The 23,478-nt window shown below is 37.3% G+C and overlaps 1 protein-coding gene across 1 annotated transcript; it reads left to right on the top strand.

Annotated features, from left to right (window-relative positions):
• Positions 1–2,314: 2,314 nt before the first annotated feature.
• On the top strand, positions 2,315–23,423 carry LOC103994992 (pentatricopeptide repeat-containing protein MRL1, chloroplastic). Its single transcript, XM_009415475.3, has 20 exons — positions 2,315–2,721; positions 4,070–4,250; positions 5,183–5,467; positions 5,596–5,827; positions 6,033–6,096; positions 6,186–6,330; positions 6,437–6,552; positions 8,174–8,302; positions 8,472–8,645; positions 8,746–8,910; positions 11,568–11,708; positions 11,933–12,032; positions 16,909–17,017; positions 17,088–17,179; positions 17,412–17,502; positions 18,092–18,323; positions 18,422–18,511; positions 20,292–20,340; positions 20,647–20,740; positions 22,916–23,423. Exons 1-20 carry the CDS (start codon positions 2,407–2,409, stop codon positions 23,154–23,156), a joined length of 3,045 nt encoding a protein of 1,014 aa, XP_009413750.2. The 5' UTR covers positions 2,315–2,406; the 3' UTR covers positions 23,157–23,423.
• Positions 23,424–23,478: the final 55 nt, after the last annotated feature.

Below are 23,478 nucleotides of genomic sequence, written 5' to 3'. Positions count from 1 at the left end.
ACAATCAATACAAGGGTTCAGATGTATACCTCTAAGGTCTGGTAATACCTCTCTCTTGGAAAGAGCTTGTAGCCCCTTCTCGCTTATGTGTCCCAGTCATCTATGCCACAACTCCATGCTGAAGTCTTTTCTGTAGCATTTAACTGCTCACCATAAGCTTTAGCCTGCAACCTGTATAAAGTATGATATTTCTTTCCATTAGCTATAACAAGAGAACCCTTACTGAGCTTTCATTACCCTCTATGAAATCTGCTATCATAGTCTTCATCATCTAGCCTTCCAACTGAAATTAAATTCAGCCTCAAGTCAACCATATGTCTCACATCCTTAAACACCAACTTGCAGCCAAGGTTGGTCTTTAAATGGATATCACCCATGCCTATGATGTCTGCTGTGCCATAGTTCCCCATCTTGACAACATCAAAATTTCTAGACCTGTATGTAGCAAAAAACTCCCTCCATGGTGTAGTATGATAAGAAGCACCTATGTCAATCACCCACTCAAGATCCTGACACATACAAGAAAAAATATCATCAGAAGGAGACAAATCAAATAATCACCACCCTACACTATAGCTGTGATATTATCTTTTGACTCTATAGACTCCACTTCTTTTTCCTTTTTCTTGCTCTTCTTAGGTTACTTACATTGGTTCTTGTAATGTCCTTTCTCATCATAGTTATAGCAAACAATATCTTTTCTTGATCTTGACTTGCTCCTATTCATATGTGAACTGCTTCTAGACTTTGACCTTCCTCTGTTCTCCGAGATAAGTGCCTATGAATCATTCTGAGATGTTGCTGAACTCTTTCTTCAACTCCTCATTCAACAAACTGCTTGTTACTTGACTCATGGTGACAATACAATCTGACGTAGAATTACTAAGGGAAACCACCAGTGTCTCCCAATTTTCTAGTAATGAACTGAGAAGTAACAATGCTTGCAACTCATCATCAAGAGATATTTTCATAGAGGATAACTGGTTAGTAATACTTTGCATTTCATTCAAATGCTCAGCAATAGAAGCACCCTCTCTATATTTTAGGTTCACAAGTTTTCTGATAAAAAAAATTTATTGCCAGTTGTTTTTCTTTCATAGAGATTTTCCAACTTTTTCCAAAGAGAATATGCAGAAATTTCAGTAGAAATATGGTGAAAGACACTATCATCAAGCCACCATCGAATAAACCCAATTGTTTTTCGATCTAACTTCTTCCACTCATCATCTGTCATAGTTGTAGGTTTTGCACTATCCCCTGCAAAGGTCCATACAAATCTTTGCAATACAAGAGATCTTTCATTCTTGGTTTCCATATTATCCAATTGTTTTCATTCAAACTAATCATGCGAGAAACATTACTGGCCTCCATGTTCAAACACAAAAATTAAATCACCAAAAACCTGGCTCTGATACTAGTTGATGGGGATATAAAGCGGAATAACCTTTGTATATGAATAAATACTAGTAGGCCATGATATGCAGCGGAATTAAATGAAATCATAATCAAATAAAACACCAAAATATACGTGGAAAACCCCTCCAATATGAAGGGTAAAAACCACGGGACAAACTAGAGATAATCCATTATGAGAATAGTGAATATACAAATCTCAATCTCTTGCCCTAAACCCTAGCAACAATCACAAGAGAATAACTGGGATACAAGGATCACGTCACTGTCCACGATATCTAAAACCTCCCCAAGTAATCACAGCAAGAGTCTACTGTAGATTTGATCTAACCTAAGATGAGAACGCTACTAGATGATTGAGAATAGTCTCTCTGCGTTGTCCTTATTTTCTTCTCTTTCTTTTTCTTATTTTTTTGTCTTTTTCTTCTCCTTTTTGTTGCTGCAAAGCTCTCCCGTTGCTATCCTTTTCTGCCCAAAAACATAGCCACCTTCTTGCCAAAACGCAGCTACCACACCCCCTTATATTGATTTAGGATTATATTAAGAGGGGATGGACTATAGACTGATAAAGCTCACATTGGGTTGAATATGAGCTGTCAACCCAATAATTGATCGATAATTTTCTATTTAAGTCTTTTAACATATCGAAAAATAAGTCATTATAGAATAAGTGACCAATTAATTCTTTCATATTTGAATTGTAATTCCTCGTGATCCATAGGATAATTGACTGATTAATAAATTTAATATAAAAATATAAATTTTTTATTTATCTCAGAATCAATGCTTTAAATTTTACTCTACAAATAAAACATATTTTGTATAGTTTATCTGCTGCTATTATATACGTATATATTTGTGGGTACCCCAGAAAAGAAAAATCCTTGCCAAACGGTCGACTCAAGTGACCCACCCACGTCGGATCCCAAGTCCTCCCATATATCCATCCCACGCCACTCTTTCTTCCGCCCAATCTCCTCTCCATCTCCGTTCATGGATGTCGCCTTCACCCCCAAGCCGCAAAGGCCCATCTGCTCCGTCTACCTCCCCTTCTCTCCGGGCCTCCTGCCTCTCTCCACCCGGAGGGAATTCCTCGGATGCGGCAGCCATCTCCGGCCTCCCTCCGGCCTCCGTTCCCTCAAGCGATTCAAGAAATCGGGCCTCCAATTCCATTCTCCCCGGTGCCTCTCCCAGGAATTCTCGTACGAGGATTCCGTTCTTACCGCTGCCGCGGTGGTCGCTGCCTTCACAGCCTTCCAGTTCATTTACCTGAATCACAAGCGGAAGCGGAGGAGTGAATCCCCCAAAGTGAGGGGTTCTTTTGCTTCTTTCTTCCTAATGTGTTTTCCGTTCTTGATCTTTCTTTGGATTAATGTACGGTATCTAGTGTTCGATGACAGTTTGTCTCTTTGGTGCTTCTTTCATTAAATATCTGGAAATTAGGCTTTGGTAATTTTGTTTGTCGGTGACAGCCTTGCGCATTGGGTCTGCCCTTTCTATTCACTATTTTCTGTGATTTTTGTAGGTGTTCAGTCATTATTATTATTATTATTTTGTTATTTTATGATATCATGTAGTGTCCTATCCGAGCGTAGTTTAGGAAAGGAGGCCTATTTGAGTATGGCATCGATGATAAGGAGTCTTATCTTTAGATATATTGTGGTTTAGGAAAGTTATTTAGTTATTAGGGCTTCACTTTAAAGAGTTTCATAGGTCTTTCTTGTATGGGTTTTTGTGGGATGGTGAACCCGTTGAACAGATTCTATAATTAATCTTGTTTAGTTTTGTCATTTGTATCTGAGGTGGCTCCAGTTTACTTCAGTTAAATACACAGTTTGGGTTTCTCTATTAGTCATGGTAGTTGGGCAGAGTGCAGATCTTATGGGCTGTATCTAAGCCATTATATGGATGATATTTGGCAAGCAGCTATCATTTACTATCTGTTACTGGTTTTGGTCTTTGTAAGTGTTGATCAGTCCCAGACAAAAGAATAAGGTAACCATATTATGTGGTAGGTTATCTTGGTTATGGTACTTTCAGGGACTGGGGATTACATGTTCGCTCCCTCTTTTCTTTGTTTGGCAGGTGTAGACATTATTCGATTGTCTTAATTGGGAAGGTGCGATTATATGCTTGTCCCTCTTTTCATTTAATAAATTGACTGGAGTGGAAATTGTTGAGTTGTGTTTTGATAAAGATGAGCGGCATTGCCTAGAATAAATAATCTGGTTAGGATTAGTTGTTTTTGGATATTTTATAAAAGGATTTGTGAGATTTGGTGATTATAACTTTGTCTCCGCTCGCACTTGGTCTCTGTTCCCTGTTTCCATATCTTTCTTTTTTCTCTACTGTATCTCCTTTTCTCTACTTTGGGAAAAAAAGCAAATTTCTTCTTCTTTGGTATTTACAACGATGTAGACTTAAAATTGGTTGGAATTCACCTCTCTCAGCCACCCTAGTTATCTTTGAGAGTCAACCTGTCACAATAATATATATTTTGCATGGTAACCATTTCACTACTGCTACCGGAGAAATCAAGAGGCTTCTCTTCATTACAGGTCTTTAAATTATTAGTCAACGAGTTCCATATAAGGTAAGGATTATGTGAATATGTGGAAAACCATTTGTAATCTAACTTCTGGTGCAAACTTGACAGTTCTCAGGTTTACAAGTTTCTGATGTTACGGTTGGCTCTGGACCCTGTGAGCAAGATGCCATTAGTAGGAGTAAGGAAGGTGCGGCGAAAGAGTTTATGATCGGTCAACATAAACAAACCATGAACAGAGGAAGTGATATAATTTCCGAGAGGCCTCATGGATTTTTGCATCTAGATCAAGGTAATGCCTTTAAGAAACCAGTAGGCTGCATTCAAGTTGGTTCTATTTAGTTGTAGCATGATCCTATTGACCTTTATGTGAATTTTACAATATAAAAGATTTATTTCTTCATATCCATTTCTATTTTTGGGTTTATTTGGGTCAGCAATAGTTTAAAGAGGAAACATGATGATGAATAATTTTTTATTGATCGACCACTGTAACTTATACTAATATATTTTGGTAACGCAATATAGAATTTGTTAAGATGTAAGGTCACTGATACAAAGAAATACCTCTATATACTAATTGGAAGTACCACCTGCAACTATAAATATTCACTGTAGTTAAAATATGATGGACACTCAGAAGTGCTTGTAGTATTATGTTTGAAAAATACATGGCTTGTTCCATGTTTTAGTTAATCTGAGTCAAGGATTACATACCAAACCAGTGATATGTATTAGTCTGACCCCACATTAGTGCAGCATACCAAAGCAATTCGGAGGCAAACATTTTCTTTTACAATTGCATAATGTGGTGTGTCGTACGGTGATGATTTCATAGTGGATGAGTATTGGATGCAGACCAGAAGTTATAGTTGAAGAGGGCTAGGTTTCTTAAACCAACGCAAACTAAATGGCTTTGATTTGAATAACATCATGCTTCTTACCATATTTCATTCATAAATTGGATGTACCTGCAGCCGTAGACAAAAGAATGTACATTGTTGATACTTTATGCTTTTCAACCTGCATGAGTACGTCCTGCTTTCTTTTGTAGTTACCTAAATAGAATAATCTGTAGGGCTGCATAATTCTTTTGACCCACAAATCATTGTTCTAGAAAGACAAGTTTTCATTAAAAATACCATATTTGCTGCCAGAATAACAACAACAGCAGTAGTAGTTGCTGACACGCCTTACAAGTTCAACTTTCTTTTACTTTCTCAGCTAAGAAGAAGCAGGATTTGGTCAGTCAGGCTGATGATTTACGCCATATTACATCCATGGGTGGTCAGAAAACCATGCTTACTAGGGATAATAGCCAATGCCTTAAAGAAACTCTTGCTTGCAGTGAAGAGGAACAGCTTGACTTCAGGTCTCTATCATGCTTTAAAGGTTTAAGTGCAGAACCTCTTCATCTCATCCTTCAAGAAAACAATGGTTCATGCAGTCAGTTAATGCTTGACCTGAGGTATCAGGATGCTCTTGCAAAAGGCTCTTTTCTTACAGCAGGTAAAGCTTGAAAAGATTAATAGTAGGTATTCTACTTATTTATTTTATGATTAATGTCTATGCTCGAGTCACAACAAGGTATTTTCAACTTCAGTTGGCTTCAAGCAAGTCATCTTTGTCAATTTCAGATCCTACTAAACAACAACCACCTATGTCATGCTTTAAGGAAGCTTCAAAAAGAGAAGAAAAAGTACTAAGAAATGTGCATGAATTTGCCAAAGACATAGGAAGAAACATGAGATGTAAAAAGGGTGATACAATCTTGTCCAGATTGCCTCAGCCAAAGAGGAATTTTGAGAAAAGTACAAATGATCTGTCATCATGGTTGAGAACCTACAATCGTCTCTTAAGGGATGGAAGGTATTATTTACATTAGCATTATCCGAGTGAATGATTTAGCTGGTTCATGCATAAAACTAGTGCTTTTAAGGTAATGTCGGTGTATTGGAAGAAAGAACTTACCAATAGCATTCCAAGTTGACATCATCTACTGAGTTTTTATTCTGCTACAATTTATGCTGGCCCATTTAATTTAAGTCTCCCAGTGACAGACTTTGCTTATCAGGTTGGCAGAATGCATCGACTTTCTGGAAAGCATGGAAAGGAAGGGATTGTTGGATATGGACAAGGTGACTGCGGTGACTCTATATGTCCCGTGCTTTTGCTTAACTTATCTGAGTTTCATCGTGCAGATTATTGATTGTCCTTATATTTTCAGGTTCATCATATGAGCTTTCTTAAAGCTTGTAAGAATAAAAAGGCTGTAAAAGAGGCTTTTCAGTTTTGCAAATTAATTCAAAACCCAACGATGAGCACATTTAATATGCTTCTATCTGTATGTGCAAGCTCTCAAGATTTTGAAGGTCGTTTATTCTACCTATTAGTTTTGACTATTCTAAATATCACTTAAAATATGGCTCGAGTATTCACTTCAAAATTCTAATGCATAGATTCCATGTTGCCTTTTAGGAGCTTTTCAAGTCATGCTTTTGATCAAGGACGATGCACTGAAACCTGATTGCAAACTTTACACTACGCTGATATCAACCTGTGCCAAAAGTGGAAAAGTTGATGCTATGTTTGAAGTATGCTTTCCTTCTCCTTTATCATGGAAGCTACAGTCTTAGATGAGTAGTTGTGAATCTTGTGATTGAACTGCAATATCTTCTTTTATACTTTCAAATTTCAATAACCAGTTCCTGATGTAGTGATAGTGGGGAGGAGGTGACAATGAACAACAGTAGGAGCAAGGTTCGCAATATCGTACTGTACCGGTATTTCGATCTGGGCTCGATACCAGTACGGTACGGTGTACCGAGCGATACACCCAGGTGTACCGAACATTGTAGCAGTGCAGCGCACAGTGCTACAGTGCACCAGTACACTGTAGCACTATATACTGCATTGCTACAGTGCACTGTAGCAGTGCAGTGTATAGTGCACTATACTGCTACAGTGCACTGTTGCAGTGCACTGTACTGCTACAGGCGGACCGGTACCGGGCGGTCCGCATACCGCTGGCCTGTCGAACCGGTACATACCGCCCATATCGGGCGGTACGATTCGGTACGACAGACACTGAGTAGGAGGCGGCGGTTGTGATGTAGGAAGAAGGGAGGAGGGGGGAGAGAGGAGTTATATATATATATATATATATATATATATATATATATATATATAAGAAGAGGTAACAACAGTGGGAGGTGGTTGTGATGTAGGAAGGAGGAGGCGGAGGAGGGAGGAGAGAGGAGCTATCATTATTTATATATAAAAAAGAAGATACAGTTACCAAGTAACTAGCAGAGGTGGAGGAGAAGGGAAAGACAGAGGAAATAAGGAGGCGAAGGAGCAAGAGGAGGTGGTAATGCATACTGGTAGGTGGAGGAGGAGGTGGAAGTAGCAATGTGGTAGGGAGGAGGCAAAAGAGGAGAGAAAGAGAGAGAAGGGCAGAGCCAATATGAGATGTCACTATTTAGAAAAAAAAAGGTTATGAATATCAGGTGATACAAACCATACCTGACTGAAATGGGCGAAACTGTTGGTTCTATCCTGGTTGGCTAAAGAGCAGCCCATGCCGACATATATGGACGGGTTTTGAAACTTTGGTTAGCAAAGAAAAATGAACGAGTGGGTTCTGAGATCTTGTTGGTTACAATTTAAGATAGAACTTTTCATTTTCCCTATAAAAATTGGAGAGTACTCATTTTGGCACAATAACTATTTTCATTAAACACAATATAATCAATAACTGCTGGTACAAATTTTGAGAGGAAAGATATTTTTATAATTTTTCAACACTTTAGGTAATCTTTGGTATCTATGTGTTGGAGGGTTTCATGTCATAGTTGTCACTAACTTATTCATCTTGGACATTGTCTGCATTATAATTGTCAAAGTGCTGGCAATGACTATATGTTTAGAAATTTGGACCTTTTATAAATGTTATCAGATGTCACATTCTTTTGTTCAATTTTCTTAGCTTAATATGTCTGTGAAAAACCTTCAGGTTTGGCCAAAAGCTTCTAATTTATGTCCACTCTTGATTAACTGTGTAGCACGGATAAAAAAATTGGTTGTGTAGGCCATGGAGCCATTCTTAGTCAACTAGGATAGTCTTTGTGAAAACAGTTGTTAAAAAAAATGCTTGCTAGTGTTTCATGAACTCAGCACCAAATCTGTACAAATTCTCAAAAGTTTTCTTCCTAGGTTTTCCATGAAATGGTAAATGCTGGAATAGAACCAAATGCCAACACATATGGCACACTTATTGATGGCTGTGCAAGGGCTGGACAAGTGGCTAAAGCTTTTGGTGCTTATGGAATTATGAGATCGAAGGTACAATCATGAACATATTCTAGTGTCTGGCATTGCTTTAATTGATATTGTAGTTCTTAGTTTGGATGCTTATCATAGCTTTGTAATTATAGGTTTCTGTCTTATATGATTTATCCTTTTTGTATTTGGTAATATTCTGTGGACTTAAGAAGGTTTTGTATGCCAGTAGAAAGTGCAGCCTGATCGAGTTGTATTCAATGCCCTCATCACTGCCTGTGGTGAGGTAGGAGCTGTTGATCGTGCATTTGATGTCTTGGCAGAGATGAAGGCAGAACCTAAACCAATTGACCCTGATCATGTCACTGTTGGTGCTTTGATTAAGGCATGCAGTAAGGCTGGTCAGGTATAGTTTCTCATATTTCATTTTTTCACATTTTTGTTCTAGTAATTAATGTTAAATTAGTTTACTTATGTTGAATTTTGAACTACTGATCCTGTATTAGGTTGAACGAACTCGTGAAGTTTACAAAATGCTTCAAGAGTATCACATAACAGGCACCCCAGAAGTTTACACTATTGCTGCGAAGAGTTGTAGCCAGATAGGTGATTTCCAATTTGCTCTTGAAATCTATGATGATATGAAAAGAAATGGAGTCATACCTGATGAGGTAATTTTTCATCACCAAATAAGAAGCTGTAGTCTAGTTCTTGCAGTTTCTTTTGACTGAAATTCTTTGTCTTATTTCTAATTTAAATTGCCATTATTTTGACATCTTATCTATTTGATCTTTATGAGATGCTTTTGGAGTGGCAATTATTTATGTGTCATAGACATATTGGTGCATCCCTATTTCTGGTGCTGGATGGTAGCTTCTTTAATTGGATTTTTATTCTATTGATGACCATCACATGTTAAATTGGCCAACATGAACCAAACCTTTGACAGATGACCACATCTGGTTGGCCATGACCTCATAAGGCAGGCTAGGCTTGCACCTTGTATGTAAATTTTTTGAAGTTATTGAAAGTTTTAACCTGCAAAAAAGTAATCAATTTGAGTTTAACATAGTCTAACATTCACCATGTAGCTATTTTTAGAAAAAAAAATGTTAGCTGCAAACCTGCAAGAAATATTTACTGAATTATAATAGTTTATTGGGCAACATTAGGCAATGCCTACTTGCTTTTTTTAATTAAAAAGATGGATTAAGGTGCATAAGAAAGCTTAGAAGAAAGATTAGGGCAAAAAAGACCAGAGATAATTATCTGCTATGTGAAACACTTTTAAGTGAAATGATTCTAGATGAATTAGCTTTCTCATGGGGATGTCAATCCTATTTATTCATTCGATCAGAGTTCTCCATTTCACCCGGACCAGTATGAAATGGATGGTACCAGTTTGTGCATGGTTCGGTACACTAATCACCCCTGTTTCGGATGGTCCGATCCAAGCCAATAAAAGAATAAAGAACTTAAATTTAAATTAGGGCCTGCAAACATGAGCCCTATTTTAGCAAGGGGCATGGAACAGATGCCACTGTTGTTCATTACTACCCACCTTCCCAGGATGCTTCCTTCTTCTCTTCTCCTCCTCCACTGCATCTTCTTCCTTCTTCCTCTTCCTTCCTCTTCCTCTTTCTCTTCCTCCACTACCTTCTCCCTCTTCCTCCTCACTCGTCTTCCTTCCTCTCTTCTTCTCCTCCTTCGAAGCACCAATGCATACCAATGTATTGACACACAGTACATCGATATCGATCAATGCATACCGGTCAAACTATGGGTCTGGTACATGAAATGACATTCCTTTTATTTGATCACTAATTATGTCACTGACTATAGACATTGCCCCTTCGGGTAGGGGGGGGAGAGAGAGAGAGAGAGAGTGTGTTTGTGAGATTAGCATCTTGCAATAAGAATTCCATGATTCAAGGGATTTTAATTGTATGATGTCCTTAGGGGAGGTGGGGTTTGTTTTAGATTTTTAACAAATTTACCAAGGAAATCACAGATTATATAAGTTCTAAGAATAATGATATAGAAATTTAAATTCTATATACAATTTGAGACAATAATTGTTTATAAATTTTTTTTATGGTATAGGAAATTTGTATATAGCAAAAGTGACACAACGATGATCATAATCGGTTTGTATTCTAGCTTACACTAATTGGTAAAATTGGCAGTTATATCAAAAAATTATTTCTCTAGAATTATTTTGTTTATGCTCAAACATATTAATTTGATTAAATGTAAATTTTATCATTAAATTTGTAATGTACTTAATGGAAAATATGGAAATAAAACTTTCTTGGAGGAAATGCTAAAAGAAAGGCTTATGCATATTTTTAAAAGTATATTTGACCAAGGACTACAATCTCATATCGGGTATTTACTAGTTCCTAGTCAGATCGGTATGTACCAACACCGGTATCGGTGTACTGACACAGTATATTGATCTATACTGAAAACTCGAAGAGGAAGAAGAAAGAGAGGAGGAAGGAGGAAGTAGAAGGAAGAAGAGGAGGATGAAGCATTTCCAAGTTCATAAGAGGGCAGCGAAGTGTGTGGACAGCAGTGAGGAGAGGAGAGGTAGGTGGTGATGGATGATGACTAGAGGAGCGGAGGTTGACAAATGATAGCTAGAAGAGCGGAGAGGGTGTCATATGACGTGGAGAAGATGGGAAGTAAGCAGCAAGGGTGATAGATGATAGCTAGAAGAGTGGAGAGGGTGACGGATGATAGCTAGAAGAGTGGAGAGGACGGTATACGACAACAAGAGGATGGGTCTGCCAAGAAGAGGGCTCACAATCTCAACCCTTTTCATTTTTTTAATTAAGGCCATTTGACAGTTAAATGGGGGTGGTTTGTATACCAGTTCACACCCGAACCAATATGTAATAGTCTGGACGAAAAGGAGATCTATGATTGGGTGGATTTATGTAATTAATTTTTATATATTTGGTTTTTTGTAAGTTGTATATTTCACAATTGTTGTTAAAATGAGCAAAATGTAGGTCAAATGTGTATTCAGTTTGGTTCAAATTTCAGCTTTTATTTTGGGCAGGGAAACTTGAATAATAACAAAATGTTATTTGGTTTTCTGTCTTTAAAATTGAAATTGTCAGCTTAGGTGAAGTGAACAGCTTACTTCAATTCAATTTTCAGTTCTCTTCAACTGATTTTGTGTAATTTATATGATATACAACAAATGCTGAATGGTTTGCGAGTCTGGTTTAATTTACTTGTACAAGTTGTTGCTGCCTACCGAAAACCTTCTTGAATCGGTTATAATTTTGCATCCTGATACTTGGAAAGTTCTATGCAGATGTTTCTTAGCACCATAATTGATGTTGCTGGGCATGCTGGGAAGATAAATGCTGCCTTCAAAATCTTGCAAGAAGCAAAGAGTGATGGAATAAAAGTTGGAAATATGTCATATAGCTCTTTGATGGGGGCTTGTTGCAATGTATGATGGTGAATTCAGCATACATGTCATGTTAATTCATGCAATACTTTCATGCTAAGTGAACATTCTACTCTTTTTCTGAATAGGTGTTTATTTACAATGTCAAAATTAGGTGTAATAGATATATGCCGTAACCTTAATATAACTCACCGCTGACTCCAAGTAGTTACCACGTTATGCCGGGCTGTTATTGTTTATTTACATAAATTATCATTCTTTCTCAGGCCAAAGACTGGAAGAAAGCACTCGAGCTATATGAGGAGATTAAAGCAATAAAATTGCTTCCTACAGTTTCTTTGTTGAATGCTTTAATCACATCATTATGTATGTCTCTTAATCATGAACCTTTGTTATGGCAGTTCCTTTTCTTTCTTTTCTGTATAGTCCATGGAAAACATCAACTTTTATTTCTTGGTTGGTCTTTTATATTTAGCAAGTATCTGACTCAGATAACTGTACTGTGGCTGTCTTCATTTTGATTTTTTAAATTTTGTATCAATTATTTTGATACACTTCTATAGAGCTGCAAACTATTCAGATTGAAACATTCAGAGATGATCATATTGAAGCTAAATAATCTACAAAATTTCTATAATAAATTGAGTTTGAATATGTGAATCGGAAAACAAAATAACGTCTCTTGTTAAAAAGTTTATTTTACTGACCATATTTTAGCCCCAACAGTGTCATGACCTGATGGTATAATTGTCTTGTTAATTTTGTCGAGTCTAAGCCATTGATCTAAAATGCTTAAGCCTAAGTTAGTACAGCCATCAGACTCTTATAAGTCAACCTAAGTTTTAGGCACTCCTGATGTGGGAGAAAACCAAGGTGTTACAAACAATTTGTTCATCAAACTCAATCTGGAAGTGAACTCCATTGAGATGTTATTTTCAGCCAAGAGTAGCCATTATTTTAGGAAGAGCTTTAATGACTTACTAGTAATTGATGGTGACTAATGTAAGGAAATACTGATATTGAAAGCTTTGTGTAGTTAGGTTTTCAGATACTATAGATAGCACAATAGTTCGCAATTGCCATTATACAAAAATGGGTTTTTAATCATATCTTGGATCGAACTGTATATGCTTGTTGGTATTTGTTATGATTGTAAAGGCACTAAGAGGGTGGGGGGGGGGGGAGAGTGGTGAATTAGTGCTTTCGAAATAAAGTTCCAATTTGAAAAACAATTGAAAAATACATATCGGAAATGTGTTTAACTTAGAATATGAGTAAGGGTAGTGAGCAACTAAATTAGTTAGTAATAGCAATGAAAAGCATAAAGAGATATGTAAACCAGATTTATAGTGGTTCGGTCGTCTCGACCTACGTCCACTTCCGATTCCTCTTCCTCGAGGCCACCGACTTTCATTACCGATCTTCTTTTCAATGAGCGAAGATCAACTACCCTTGTTACAACTCTTTCTCCTTTTCACAGGTTTAGGAGAGAACTTTCACACCTCTCTTTTGCAAGAAGATCTCACACCTCCTTTAGAATGACTTCTAGACTCAAGGATGAAGAGACTCAACACTTTAAGAGAGTTTACACACTTAAAATCATAAGTTTTTGTTACTTTGTTAAGCAAGCATGAGTGGGGTATTTATAAGCCCCAAATGGTTTAAAAAATGAAGCTAAAAATTCAAATCCCTAGATTTTCAGGATACTAGCTGTACTACTGCCTGACAGAGCTTGGGAACTAGGACTCTGGTGGTACCATCGCTTGGCTGGGTGATACTACCGTTGGCCTGGATGGTACCACCGCCTGCCTAGGTGGTACTATCATCAGGAATCCCGGAAAAGTATATTTCGTACTTTCCAGTTCATAGGTGGTACCATCGCCCAGCCCAACCCCAGGTCACTGAATTGGCCTTCTGACAGGCCCAATTCAACCTTGGTTCAGGCCCAATGGGCTCCTAGTCAAGTTGGCATGGTTACGCCCTAAAACCAACTCAATTAGACTCTAAATGACTCCGATCAAGACTTAACGACTCCAATTACAATCATGAAGCCTTCAACATGTTGTCCAGCATGTCATCTGCTCGTTTGACACTTCGTCCTAACCTCTGGTGCATCGTCATTTCCTTCGGCATATTGACCTCCCGCAGTATCCGATCTTCTTAGCGCAATACCCGATCCTTCCGGCCTAATGCCCGAACTCATGGCACGTCAACCAATCCTTCGGCTCGACGTCTAATTTCTGACATGATGCTTTCCGACCCAATGTCTGATTCTCTTGCTTCAATGGTTCGAGTCCATGATTGAAGTTTTCTTGCATTATTTATCTCGTACACTTATTAGTTCATAATCTTGATTTCATCATCAAAATCCGGGATTCAACAGAATTGTTATCTGTTCTACTATCACTGTGAGCAATCTAGATATTTATTTAAATAATGACTGATTTTATTTTGCTTTTGAGAGTAGAAAATGTGGTAACCTAGATTTTTACCTAATTAATGGCGGTGTTAATCTTGTTCTTGTGATTAAACAATGAGGTAACTTGATATGTTTCATAAGTCAGTTATCATTTTCTTGAATGAAATAATAGTATGTGATCCTGCTTTGATTTGCTGTCGCACATAGGTTTCAAATCTTCTATTTGTCAAACACTCAACCTTGCTCTTTTAGCTCTCTTCTAATGCCTCTTGCCAGGGCAATCTGTTATGAACCAGGTGGCTATACTTTAACTGGCTTTGGTTAGCGGCTATATTGTCCCTGAACTGAGATGGATAATCTAATCTTGATCCAATTAAAATTAGTTTGGTTGAAGTCTGATTGAATTTGAGTTTATTGGATGGCCTCTTTCATCAAAAATCTCCAAGGTGGGGTTAGTCTCTTTCTACCTTGCTAACTTGAAAGCTTGAACTGTTAACAGTTTTCTATGCTTGGGTTGTTTGTGGGGGCAAGATATGGCAACTGCAAGTGACTGTTGAATTAAAGGTAGGAAGATTGTCGTCCCATGAATAGGCCATTCTAGCCTGTATATTGTATCTTGATAAAATTTCATTTTGGACACTCTGTTATTACTTGATTGTGTTTCAAATCATGCTACGGAAAACAATCTTGACTCATGAATTCCATAAGGACGGTCCAATTCATGAGGCTACTACCAATGTGGTCTTTGAGGGTCAATGTAATAACAAATGCACTGAATTTCCTAACCTAATAGTGAATTACCCTTCTTGTTTTATTCAGTTATAGAAACTTACATAATTCCTGAGTTTAGTAAACCTACCAGATAATGAACAAAATGGCTCTGAGTTTCTTTCTTCTTTTTTTTTTCCTGATACCTTAGTTAATGCCGCATTGGAAAATGGTGTTGGATTGGATTTGGTGTATGATTAGATTAGTGTACTAGTAAGTTGGCTTGAAGTACATTGCGAGGCATGGTTTAGGGCCTCTCAAATGGAAGTTACTTGGCTAAAAGGTCTAATCTAACAATAAATATGATATGGCCTACTACTACGAATTGCAGTGGTCTTGTAAGAAAGGTCTTAGTAGGCCTAGTACTTGCCTCTAGTATGATGCAGCTGCCTGGTAGCAAGCCGAATGGTGCCATGTGCCTCATGTGCTGCCTACCAATGAATGATTCTGGATATTTGTTTGGTCTTGATGAAAACATGAAGCTTTTGAGTTTTGAGTGCAGGATATTATGATGCCTTAGTTATTCCTGAATCAAAAGTGGATGTTTGGTTGATTGATATGTAAAGTTTGAAGTGCTGATTACTTCCATTTGAGTCATTAAAAGAATATGTGGTGCGATTTTCCCAACACAGAAAAGAGAAGGATGGTGTGTCAAATTGTTATGTAAAACTTGCTGGGCTTATTTCTAGTAAGCTGGGTTATGCACACGGGCTCAAGTGAGATGGATGGTTGATAGTGGCTGCAGGATATCAAATCTGTCCTTTCTATCAGGGCCACCTTTAATTTGAAGAAGATGAGTACTTAAAACTAAGAAGAAGGAAGTAACTAGATCAAACTTTTAATTCTATTAGAACAGTGAAAGTAATAACAGTTAAATTTTTATGTCCAAGGGGCCTTCTTTAATTTGAAAAAGATAAATAATTCTTGGACCCACGGGGCTTATATGCTTATATATAACTAATCAAGAAGCCTTGTGGGAAAAGGTTATTTATTATGAACTGAAGTCAATCTGCAATATCCTATCTAAAGATACCTCTAGTACTTTCAAGAGAATCAAGACACAATATTAGTTGTTTAAAGGCTTGTCCAACCCTATTTTTATTAAGAAGCATAGGGCATTAACGAGGTTTTAATTAAAAACTAAGCACCACAAAATAATATGATAAAATAATAACAAATAAAATGTTTATCACAAGCTGTTGTCCTTTCTCTTGTTGGGTTTAGGAATCCTCCTTGGCCTTGGAAATCCCTTTATAGATATTTTAAAATGTCCTTTCTGTCTTAGTTTAATCATCAAACAATCAATATTTGTCTTGAGCTTTCTCTGGAAAAGCCTGTCAATACTATCCTAGTATTATCTTATCGCTAACAAAGGCCAATGATGGCTTGTTGATGGCCAAGACACCCTGACTGAGCCCTCTTAGAGGTGGTTTGGATTCTGATCACTCCGTAATGCATTATTACCATCATAATTGGTTATAATGGAGACTCAAATTGAACCCTCGTGAGGATGGTTTTGGCTTGGGTCACCCTCTAAGTCATTATCACCCTCGTAACAGGTTATAATGGTTTTGGGTGCTGTCCAGTGTCCCTGTTAATGGACCTTTAGAACTTTGGTTTTGTACTTGTATCTCAATGTTAATTGGTACAATCATACCTTATCTATTTTAAATAATGAACCTCTAAAAGAGGACAATGAATACTTACCTTTTCTTTTCAATGATAAATCTGCAATAATGAAGAGTCTATTTATTCATTTGGGCCTATGTATATTGATTTGTACCTGTCATTTGTGAATTTAAGGGTCATAATTTATGTTTTGTTTATAATTTAATATATTGTAATGGTTAAGGATGTGATTATATATATTGGTTTGAAATTTTCATTCATATATCTATGACTATAAGTATAATTTTCTATGTCAATCATGAAAGCATCATAGAACTTTCTGGATCTGTTGATTTGTTGTCTCATTCCTCCAACTCTCTGAATTCTTACTAAATGAAATGAAATTTCTTAAAATTGTCCATGGCTTATAACTACATATGTGTGCAGGCGAGGCTGACCAAGTACTGAAGTCTGTTGAAGTTCTTGATGAAATGAAAAAAAAAGGTGTACAACCAAATGAAATTACTTATTCTGTCCTCATAGTAGCATGTGAAAGGTGATGGTCATGAACTTAGTTCTATTTACATTACTGGTCATTTTCTGAAGAGAAACTTTTGGTTTCAAAGAAATGGCGAAGCTGAATTGGCCTTTACACTCTTTGGAGAAGCAAAGAGGGATCGCGTCCTTCCCAATATCATTATGTGCCGCTGTTTGACTGGTGATTTTGTGAACTACCTATTTTGTTAATTTTTCGCAAGAACAAAAAATACACTTTTCTGTTTTGTTAAGCAATTGTAGGAGATTGTCTTGGCTTGGAATTATCTGGCTTTGGTTTGTTATACTTGGAAGCTTAAATAAGTGTAACTACACATTTTCTAGGATCTTTATTGATGTCAGTTTCGTCAATCCATATTAAGATTTCTCTCTTAACTTAATTGCTCTTTTTGTAGGTTTGTGCTTATACAGTTTTAAGAAGGCTTATTCACTTGGTGAGCCTATTGTTTCTTTCAACACAGGGCGGCCACAAGTTGATAGTAAATGGTATGTTGGTATTAACAGATTTATCTTTTCTAATCTTGAAAATATCACATATGGACATTGAAGATTAGTTTACAATCCTTTAGTTGAGGGGAGGAGAGGTTTATTTGACTATTTGAATGTATTTTAATTTTATTTTATAAGAGACTTTCTCAAATTTCTGTAAAAAGTTCATTTTTAGACCTTTTATTTTTTTGTAATCATTGGATCTAGTTTTCCTAGGCCTGCTGCTAGGAATGTGACATTATTTGTTGGGATCGTTTGTTTTATAATATTCATTAGGAATATGAGAGAGGACATCATCAAAGGAGTAAGCTTTTGCCATTTAGCGCTAGGTGTAGCACTGTGGTGATCTTTAATGACCTAGCATATTCTCCCGAGCAACCAAAATGGAATGAATGATAGCTTGTCAACTTAAGGATGTGCGACAAGTACAAGAGAAGAAACTATTAATAGAAGATGTCTTACACAGCATAGTCTACATTTAGATACATATCTCAAAATTTTATACATGATAATTATCTTAATTATGAAGTAAGTGATGGTGAAAGGTTTCAGCATGTTATGTTTTTAGATGTTGATATGTTACCAGGACTTCACTAGCAATAATGGTCTATCGTGAAACCATTCAAGCTGGTGTCATACCTACAATTGAAGTTTTTTCGCAAGTGCTGGGATGCCTGCAGTTTCCACGTGATTCTTCATTAAGAAAAACATTTATTGAGAACCTGGGAATAGGTTTTGATTCCTCAAGATCTTCAAATGTGAGTTCACTGCTAGATGGTTTTGGTGAATATGATATCCGTTCTTTTTCCATACTAGAGGTAAGAACAACAGCAGCAGCAGCAAACTATTTGGTTTACATGCTTAGTTTCATTGATGTATTCATCACGAAGGAACTAACCTAAATCTTAGTACTCAGGAAGCTACTTCACTAGGAGTAATTCCACGTGCAACGATGAAAGATAATACAGTTGTTGATGCAAGGAAATTGCAGATTCATACCGCTGAGGTTTGATTGCCTGAAAACCTCAGAATTCTGTTAACTTTTATTGTTTAGTCTGTTATTGTCATTTTCAAGTTCTTGTCACTTGGATAAGAAAAACAATATTTTGTTAAAATTGTCATTTGGATTGACTTCTATAAACAATCCCATATCCAGATGTAATAAGATTGCACAAAGCCTCATGTATCAGTTTCCATTTTTAAGTAACTAACATTTCTGGAGTAATGAGGCCTGCTTTAATTGCATGGGAATTGAAGGAAGGAAAGCATTAAGTGGGTAAAACTAGAGAAAATAGGTTTAAGAATATCGAGACTTGACTTGTTTGATCCGTGAATGTGGCTTAGAATTTAGAGAGAAAAATGAATTTTATTTTTATTTCCTGATCAACTAGCACTTTTTATTTCTAAATTGTTTTTTGGATTTTGAACAACTTTGGCTGTATGCATCATGAAGTGCATAAGTTGCTTGAGAACAATTTACAATAAAACAGTTGCTGAGGTAACATAAAATTTTGCATTGTTTACTTGAATTTTAATGGTGGGGATCTGAGTGATGATTTCACTGTGAATATTCATCTGAAATTACTTGTAAAATATATAATAATCTAGAACACCATTTAAATTATTTCACAATTCATCAAATAAGGTCAGAGAAGATAGAGAATATCTGATTGTGATGAGGACATGCTCAATGCTGCATGAGAATGAGAACATGCTTTTTTCTTCATGCAGCATATTTAATACATATGATCTCAAGGGAAAACTACTTAGAGCAACAAACTTCGACATTATCTTGTTGAAAATACAATGATTTCAGAGAGTGAGAATTGAAAGTGAGGATGAAAAGAATAGAAAGAATGAAGTGATTGATTTGTCATATTACATAGGTTTCTCATGGGCCTCTAATCATAGAGCACTTTGGATGCCTTTAGCATATGTTTCGGTGGTGGTATGACTGATGTCTCAATCCTTGGCCAAATAAAGGAAAACTGAGTAGAAAATGGTTCCGGATGCTGCTAATAATGAAAGTGGCGGATATACAAATTACAAAGAAGTGATCGATCAGCCATATTCCGTAGGTTTCTCATGGCTTCTGATTATCAAGCACTTTGGAAGCCTCTAGCATATGCACCAGTGGTGGTATGACTGGTGGGCATGTCCTAGGTTGTCACATCAGCTGCCTGGTCATTGATGTCCAGTTAGTAGCCTAACAGCTAATAGGCTGTTGTCTGGAATGAAAGCAACAACAGAATTTTCAAAGGATTGAATCATGATATTGTTCTATAATCAGAAGGGTCAGTTTGTCAGCTTCATGGGAATGCTTCTGACTTCTGCAGAGAGGTATGAAGTTCGTTTGTGTTTTTTTCTCCTTTTTATTTTATAATTTCTATCCTCTTCTTTGTTCTTTCTTTTCATATGTACTTATTTCATGCTTTTAATAAGTAACCTCAAGGCCTTGCAGAAAAAAAACAACAGAGGAGAAACTCTGTTGTGTTTGTGTTGCTTGTGCTTATTATGTGCCATTGTAGAATAACCTATATGACTAGGGTTTAACACCCAGAAATTTTTTAGTTTCAATATCTGATAACTTGTAATTTTAAGCATTACACGAGAAACATGCATGTCTATTATCAGGTACTGTTGTTCTAGTTTTCATAGCTGTTCTTGCATATAGTTCTTTAATTGAGTTAAATTTTGTGGTAAAGAGATACTGATAATGATCAATTTCTAATATGAGAGTTATGTACCACTTTATAATAGCTGATTAGTCTTTACAAATGTTTCAGGTGTATCTCTTAACAATTTTGAAAGGTCTCAAGTATCGGCTTGCTGCTGGTGATCTTGCTTCTTTGTTGATGCTTGATTTCTTACATTATTATTTTTAGTCATTATTTCTTACATAGAGAATGAGTTTCAAATTCCATTTCCAAAATAAGTTGAGATGATACTGCCAATACACATATGTGATCAAGTTTAGATATATCACTCATGGATGTGTGATGGAGAGGAGAGTATAATGCTATTCATATTGTGCTAGCAATAATAGTACAAAGACTTGCGCATAAGAAATAAGTCAATTTAGCATCTCACTGATCTTAGCTTGCCTCCCCACTGATTAAAACTTCTTGGTTATTTTTGCAGGTTCAAGGCTACCAAATATCACAATTTTGTTACCTACGGAAAGGACACAAATAGAGTTTTCCAAAGGAGACAGAACAATTAGCCTTGCTGGAAGGTGAAAGATGTTTGTTTGTAATTTATGACATTGATTATTTTATTAGGCAGCATTTGAAATTTTTTATTGATATTCTCATCCGTTCAATCTCTATTCTTTATGATTATTAGGCTATGAAAAACCAAGGAATGCAATCTTGTACCAACCCTTGTATGTCCAGTCAGTGATTTCAATAGGCGCTCGGGCGGGGCGAGACGAGGCCCTAGTGCCTCGCTTCATTTCCAGGCGGTGCGCTTCAAAAAGGTGCCGCTTGGGCACCCGCCTAAGCCCAAGCGTCGGGCGCTTCAGGCGAGCGCCTGGGTTAAACCAAGTGACTGAACCAGCGTTTTAGGTCTGGTTCGGTCTCCGGTGCTTTAGTTGGTTCAATTGAACCAACTAAAGCACTGATATCAGTGCGACTTTCCCAACCCTAACCTTGCTCGCCGTTCACGCTGCCGCTCCCACTGCTCGTTGCCGCTGTTGTCGCTCGCCGCTCCCGCTGCTCGCTGCTGCCACTGTCGTTGCTCTCGCTGCCACTGCCACTGTCGTCACTCTCGCTGTTGCTGCCACTGTCGTCGCTCCCGCTGTCGTTGCTCGCTGCTACTGTTGCCACTCTCTCCGCTCGCCACTCCCGCTGTCGCTGCTGTTGCTTGCTGCTACCGCTGCCGTTGCCATTGTCGTCACTCCCGCTTCCGCTCCCGCTTTTCTCAATCAGCACCCTCGGTCTTCCCGTCCACTCTTCTCTTCTCTTTCGATAGTATATTATTAACAGTATACAGTATACTGTTAACTGTATACTAGTAACAGTATTTGTATTTATTAGATTAATAATATATTATTTTGATTTTAATACTGTTAATTTTCATTTATTTGAAATTATTGTTTTGAATTTTGAGACTTATTGTTAATGTGACATTGTGATTTTGTACCTTATATTTTCTTAATTTAATAGCATATTTTTATTTAAAATTTTAAATAATTATATTTATTAATTATATTTTATATTTTTATATTTTAGCGCCTCACTTCACTCGGGTGAGTCGGGCATTTTTGGACCTTAGTGCCTTTTGACGCCTAGCGCTTTTCAAATCACTGCGTTCATTGCTATGTACTCCAAGTACAATGTACAGACACTCGATACAGTTTTATGAAAAAAAAAACTGAAAGATCAATCGAAAATTGAAAAAATAAAGAGGAGGCAGTGGCGGCAAAGGAGGAGGAGAGGCTGTGACACAAGAGAGGAGGGAAGGAGGTGGTGGAGGAGGAGAGGCTGTAGCACAGAAGGAGAGGAGGCAACAAAGGCACAGGAGAGGCGGTGGGGCAGTGGCACAAGAGAGGAGGGAAGTATGCAGTGGAGGAAAGGATGGTAGAAGGCAGTGACGGAGAAGGTGCAAGAGGGCAGAAGACTGAAGGAGGATGAGGAGAAGGAGAAGAATATTGACGAGGGCTGGTGTGAGCGAACGGTGAGGGGTGCCGGTGAGGGATGCGGGCGACGACAGATGCAGATGTGGGGGAGAACACACAAGAGGATAAGTTAGGGTTTTAATTTTTCATTTTAAATATTTGTTTAAAAAATGGGCTGCCCAATCCAAGGTCATTACCGAGCCTAAGTCGGTAAGCAGAGTTCAGAAGCCTTACTGCTTGGTTCATAGGGCTTACTAAGTGGTGAGGCTTTTTTTACACTTGAATCAAAATTGGGTTGGTTTGTGTGTTGGTCGACGGTTGGACCAACAGTTGGATCGGTAAATACGGGCTGTACGACACCAAACCGGATGAAATTGCATTCCTTGTTATATATACTATGGGTAAAATAAAGCAAGTAGGAGATATGCTGCTCTAGAAATATGAGTTATTAAGAGTCCTGCTTGAATGCTAATGTCACACTTATTAAGAAACAAACTGTCGCATATTAAAACATCTAGGAATATGCACATGATAATGCTAGTGGCACATTTGCATACACTTGAATACTTAAAAATAGTTTGTGCATATTGCAACTTATTTCTGCATTTTGCATTAAGATGATAGCTTTGGGATTATGTTAGTGGCATACTTGCACTTTTCAGTTGTTCTTATATAGAGGTTTGCTGCTTTTCGCATTAAGACAATAGCTATCAGCATTGTGTCAATGCTGCGTTTGATTATGCAGTATACTTCATCTTGATTGTGGTAACTGAGGTGTTATATGCAATACAGGGTTGGTCAGGCAGTTGGTTCGCTGTTGAGGAGACTGGGCCTTCCTTATCAAGGAGAAGAATCATATGGGAAAATTAGAATAAATGGTCTTGCTTTGAGAAGGTGGTTTAAACCAAGGGTTACCAGCACATCTTTTTCAGGAAGACCTGCAGAAATGATTCCAACAACTGCACGTTTGGCCAAAGGGATCGCCGATCAGCAGCGCAGCATTCGGATCAGCAAAAATTTCTCTCTTGAATAACATGCTGCATCACTTCAGCTGATGATTTTATTCATGTTTGGATCAAGAAGAATAATTGGACGAAGATTCAGTCGCCAATATGATTGTTGATATGGTAGTTCTGCTTCAAACCTCTTTTTATCATCTAGAACAGGATACAAAATGTTTCCATTTGCGTACATGTCCAACATTGAAGGTGAAGGTAGCATGTTTTGAATGATGAATCAGCATTATGGTATGAATGGTATTATCATCTCAATAAATTTCCAGGATTATTGGTATTTAGCATCCAGCTTGAGCATATTAGTTCAATAGTAGATGTCCGTACGCTGTTCATGGCATC

This window comes from Musa acuminata, chromosome BXJ1-8 (assembly GCF_036884655.1).
Source record: "Musa acuminata AAA Group cultivar baxijiao chromosome BXJ1-8, Cavendish_Baxijiao_AAA, whole genome shotgun sequence".
NCBI classification, from domain to species: Eukaryota; Viridiplantae; Streptophyta; class Magnoliopsida; order Zingiberales; family Musaceae; genus Musa; species Musa acuminata.
This window is presented reverse-complemented; position numbering and strand designations above follow the sequence as displayed.

What these genes read in the sequence shown, in the direction of transcription:
- LOC103994992 (XM_009415475.3), top strand. Translation starts at nt 2,407, where the DNA reads ATGGATGTCGCCTTCACCCCCAAGCCGCAAAGGCCCATCTGCTCCGTC. An exon ending in ATTTTTGCATCTAGATCAAG is followed by an intron (nt 4,251 to 5,182) that starts GTAATGCCTTTA and finishes TTACTTTCTCAG; the next exon opens with CTAAGAAGAAGCAGGATTTG. An exon ending in CAAGTATCGGCTTGCTGCTG is followed by an intron (nt 20,341 to 20,646) that starts GTGATCTTGCTT and finishes TTATTTTTGCAG; the next exon opens with GTTCAAGGCTACCAAATATC.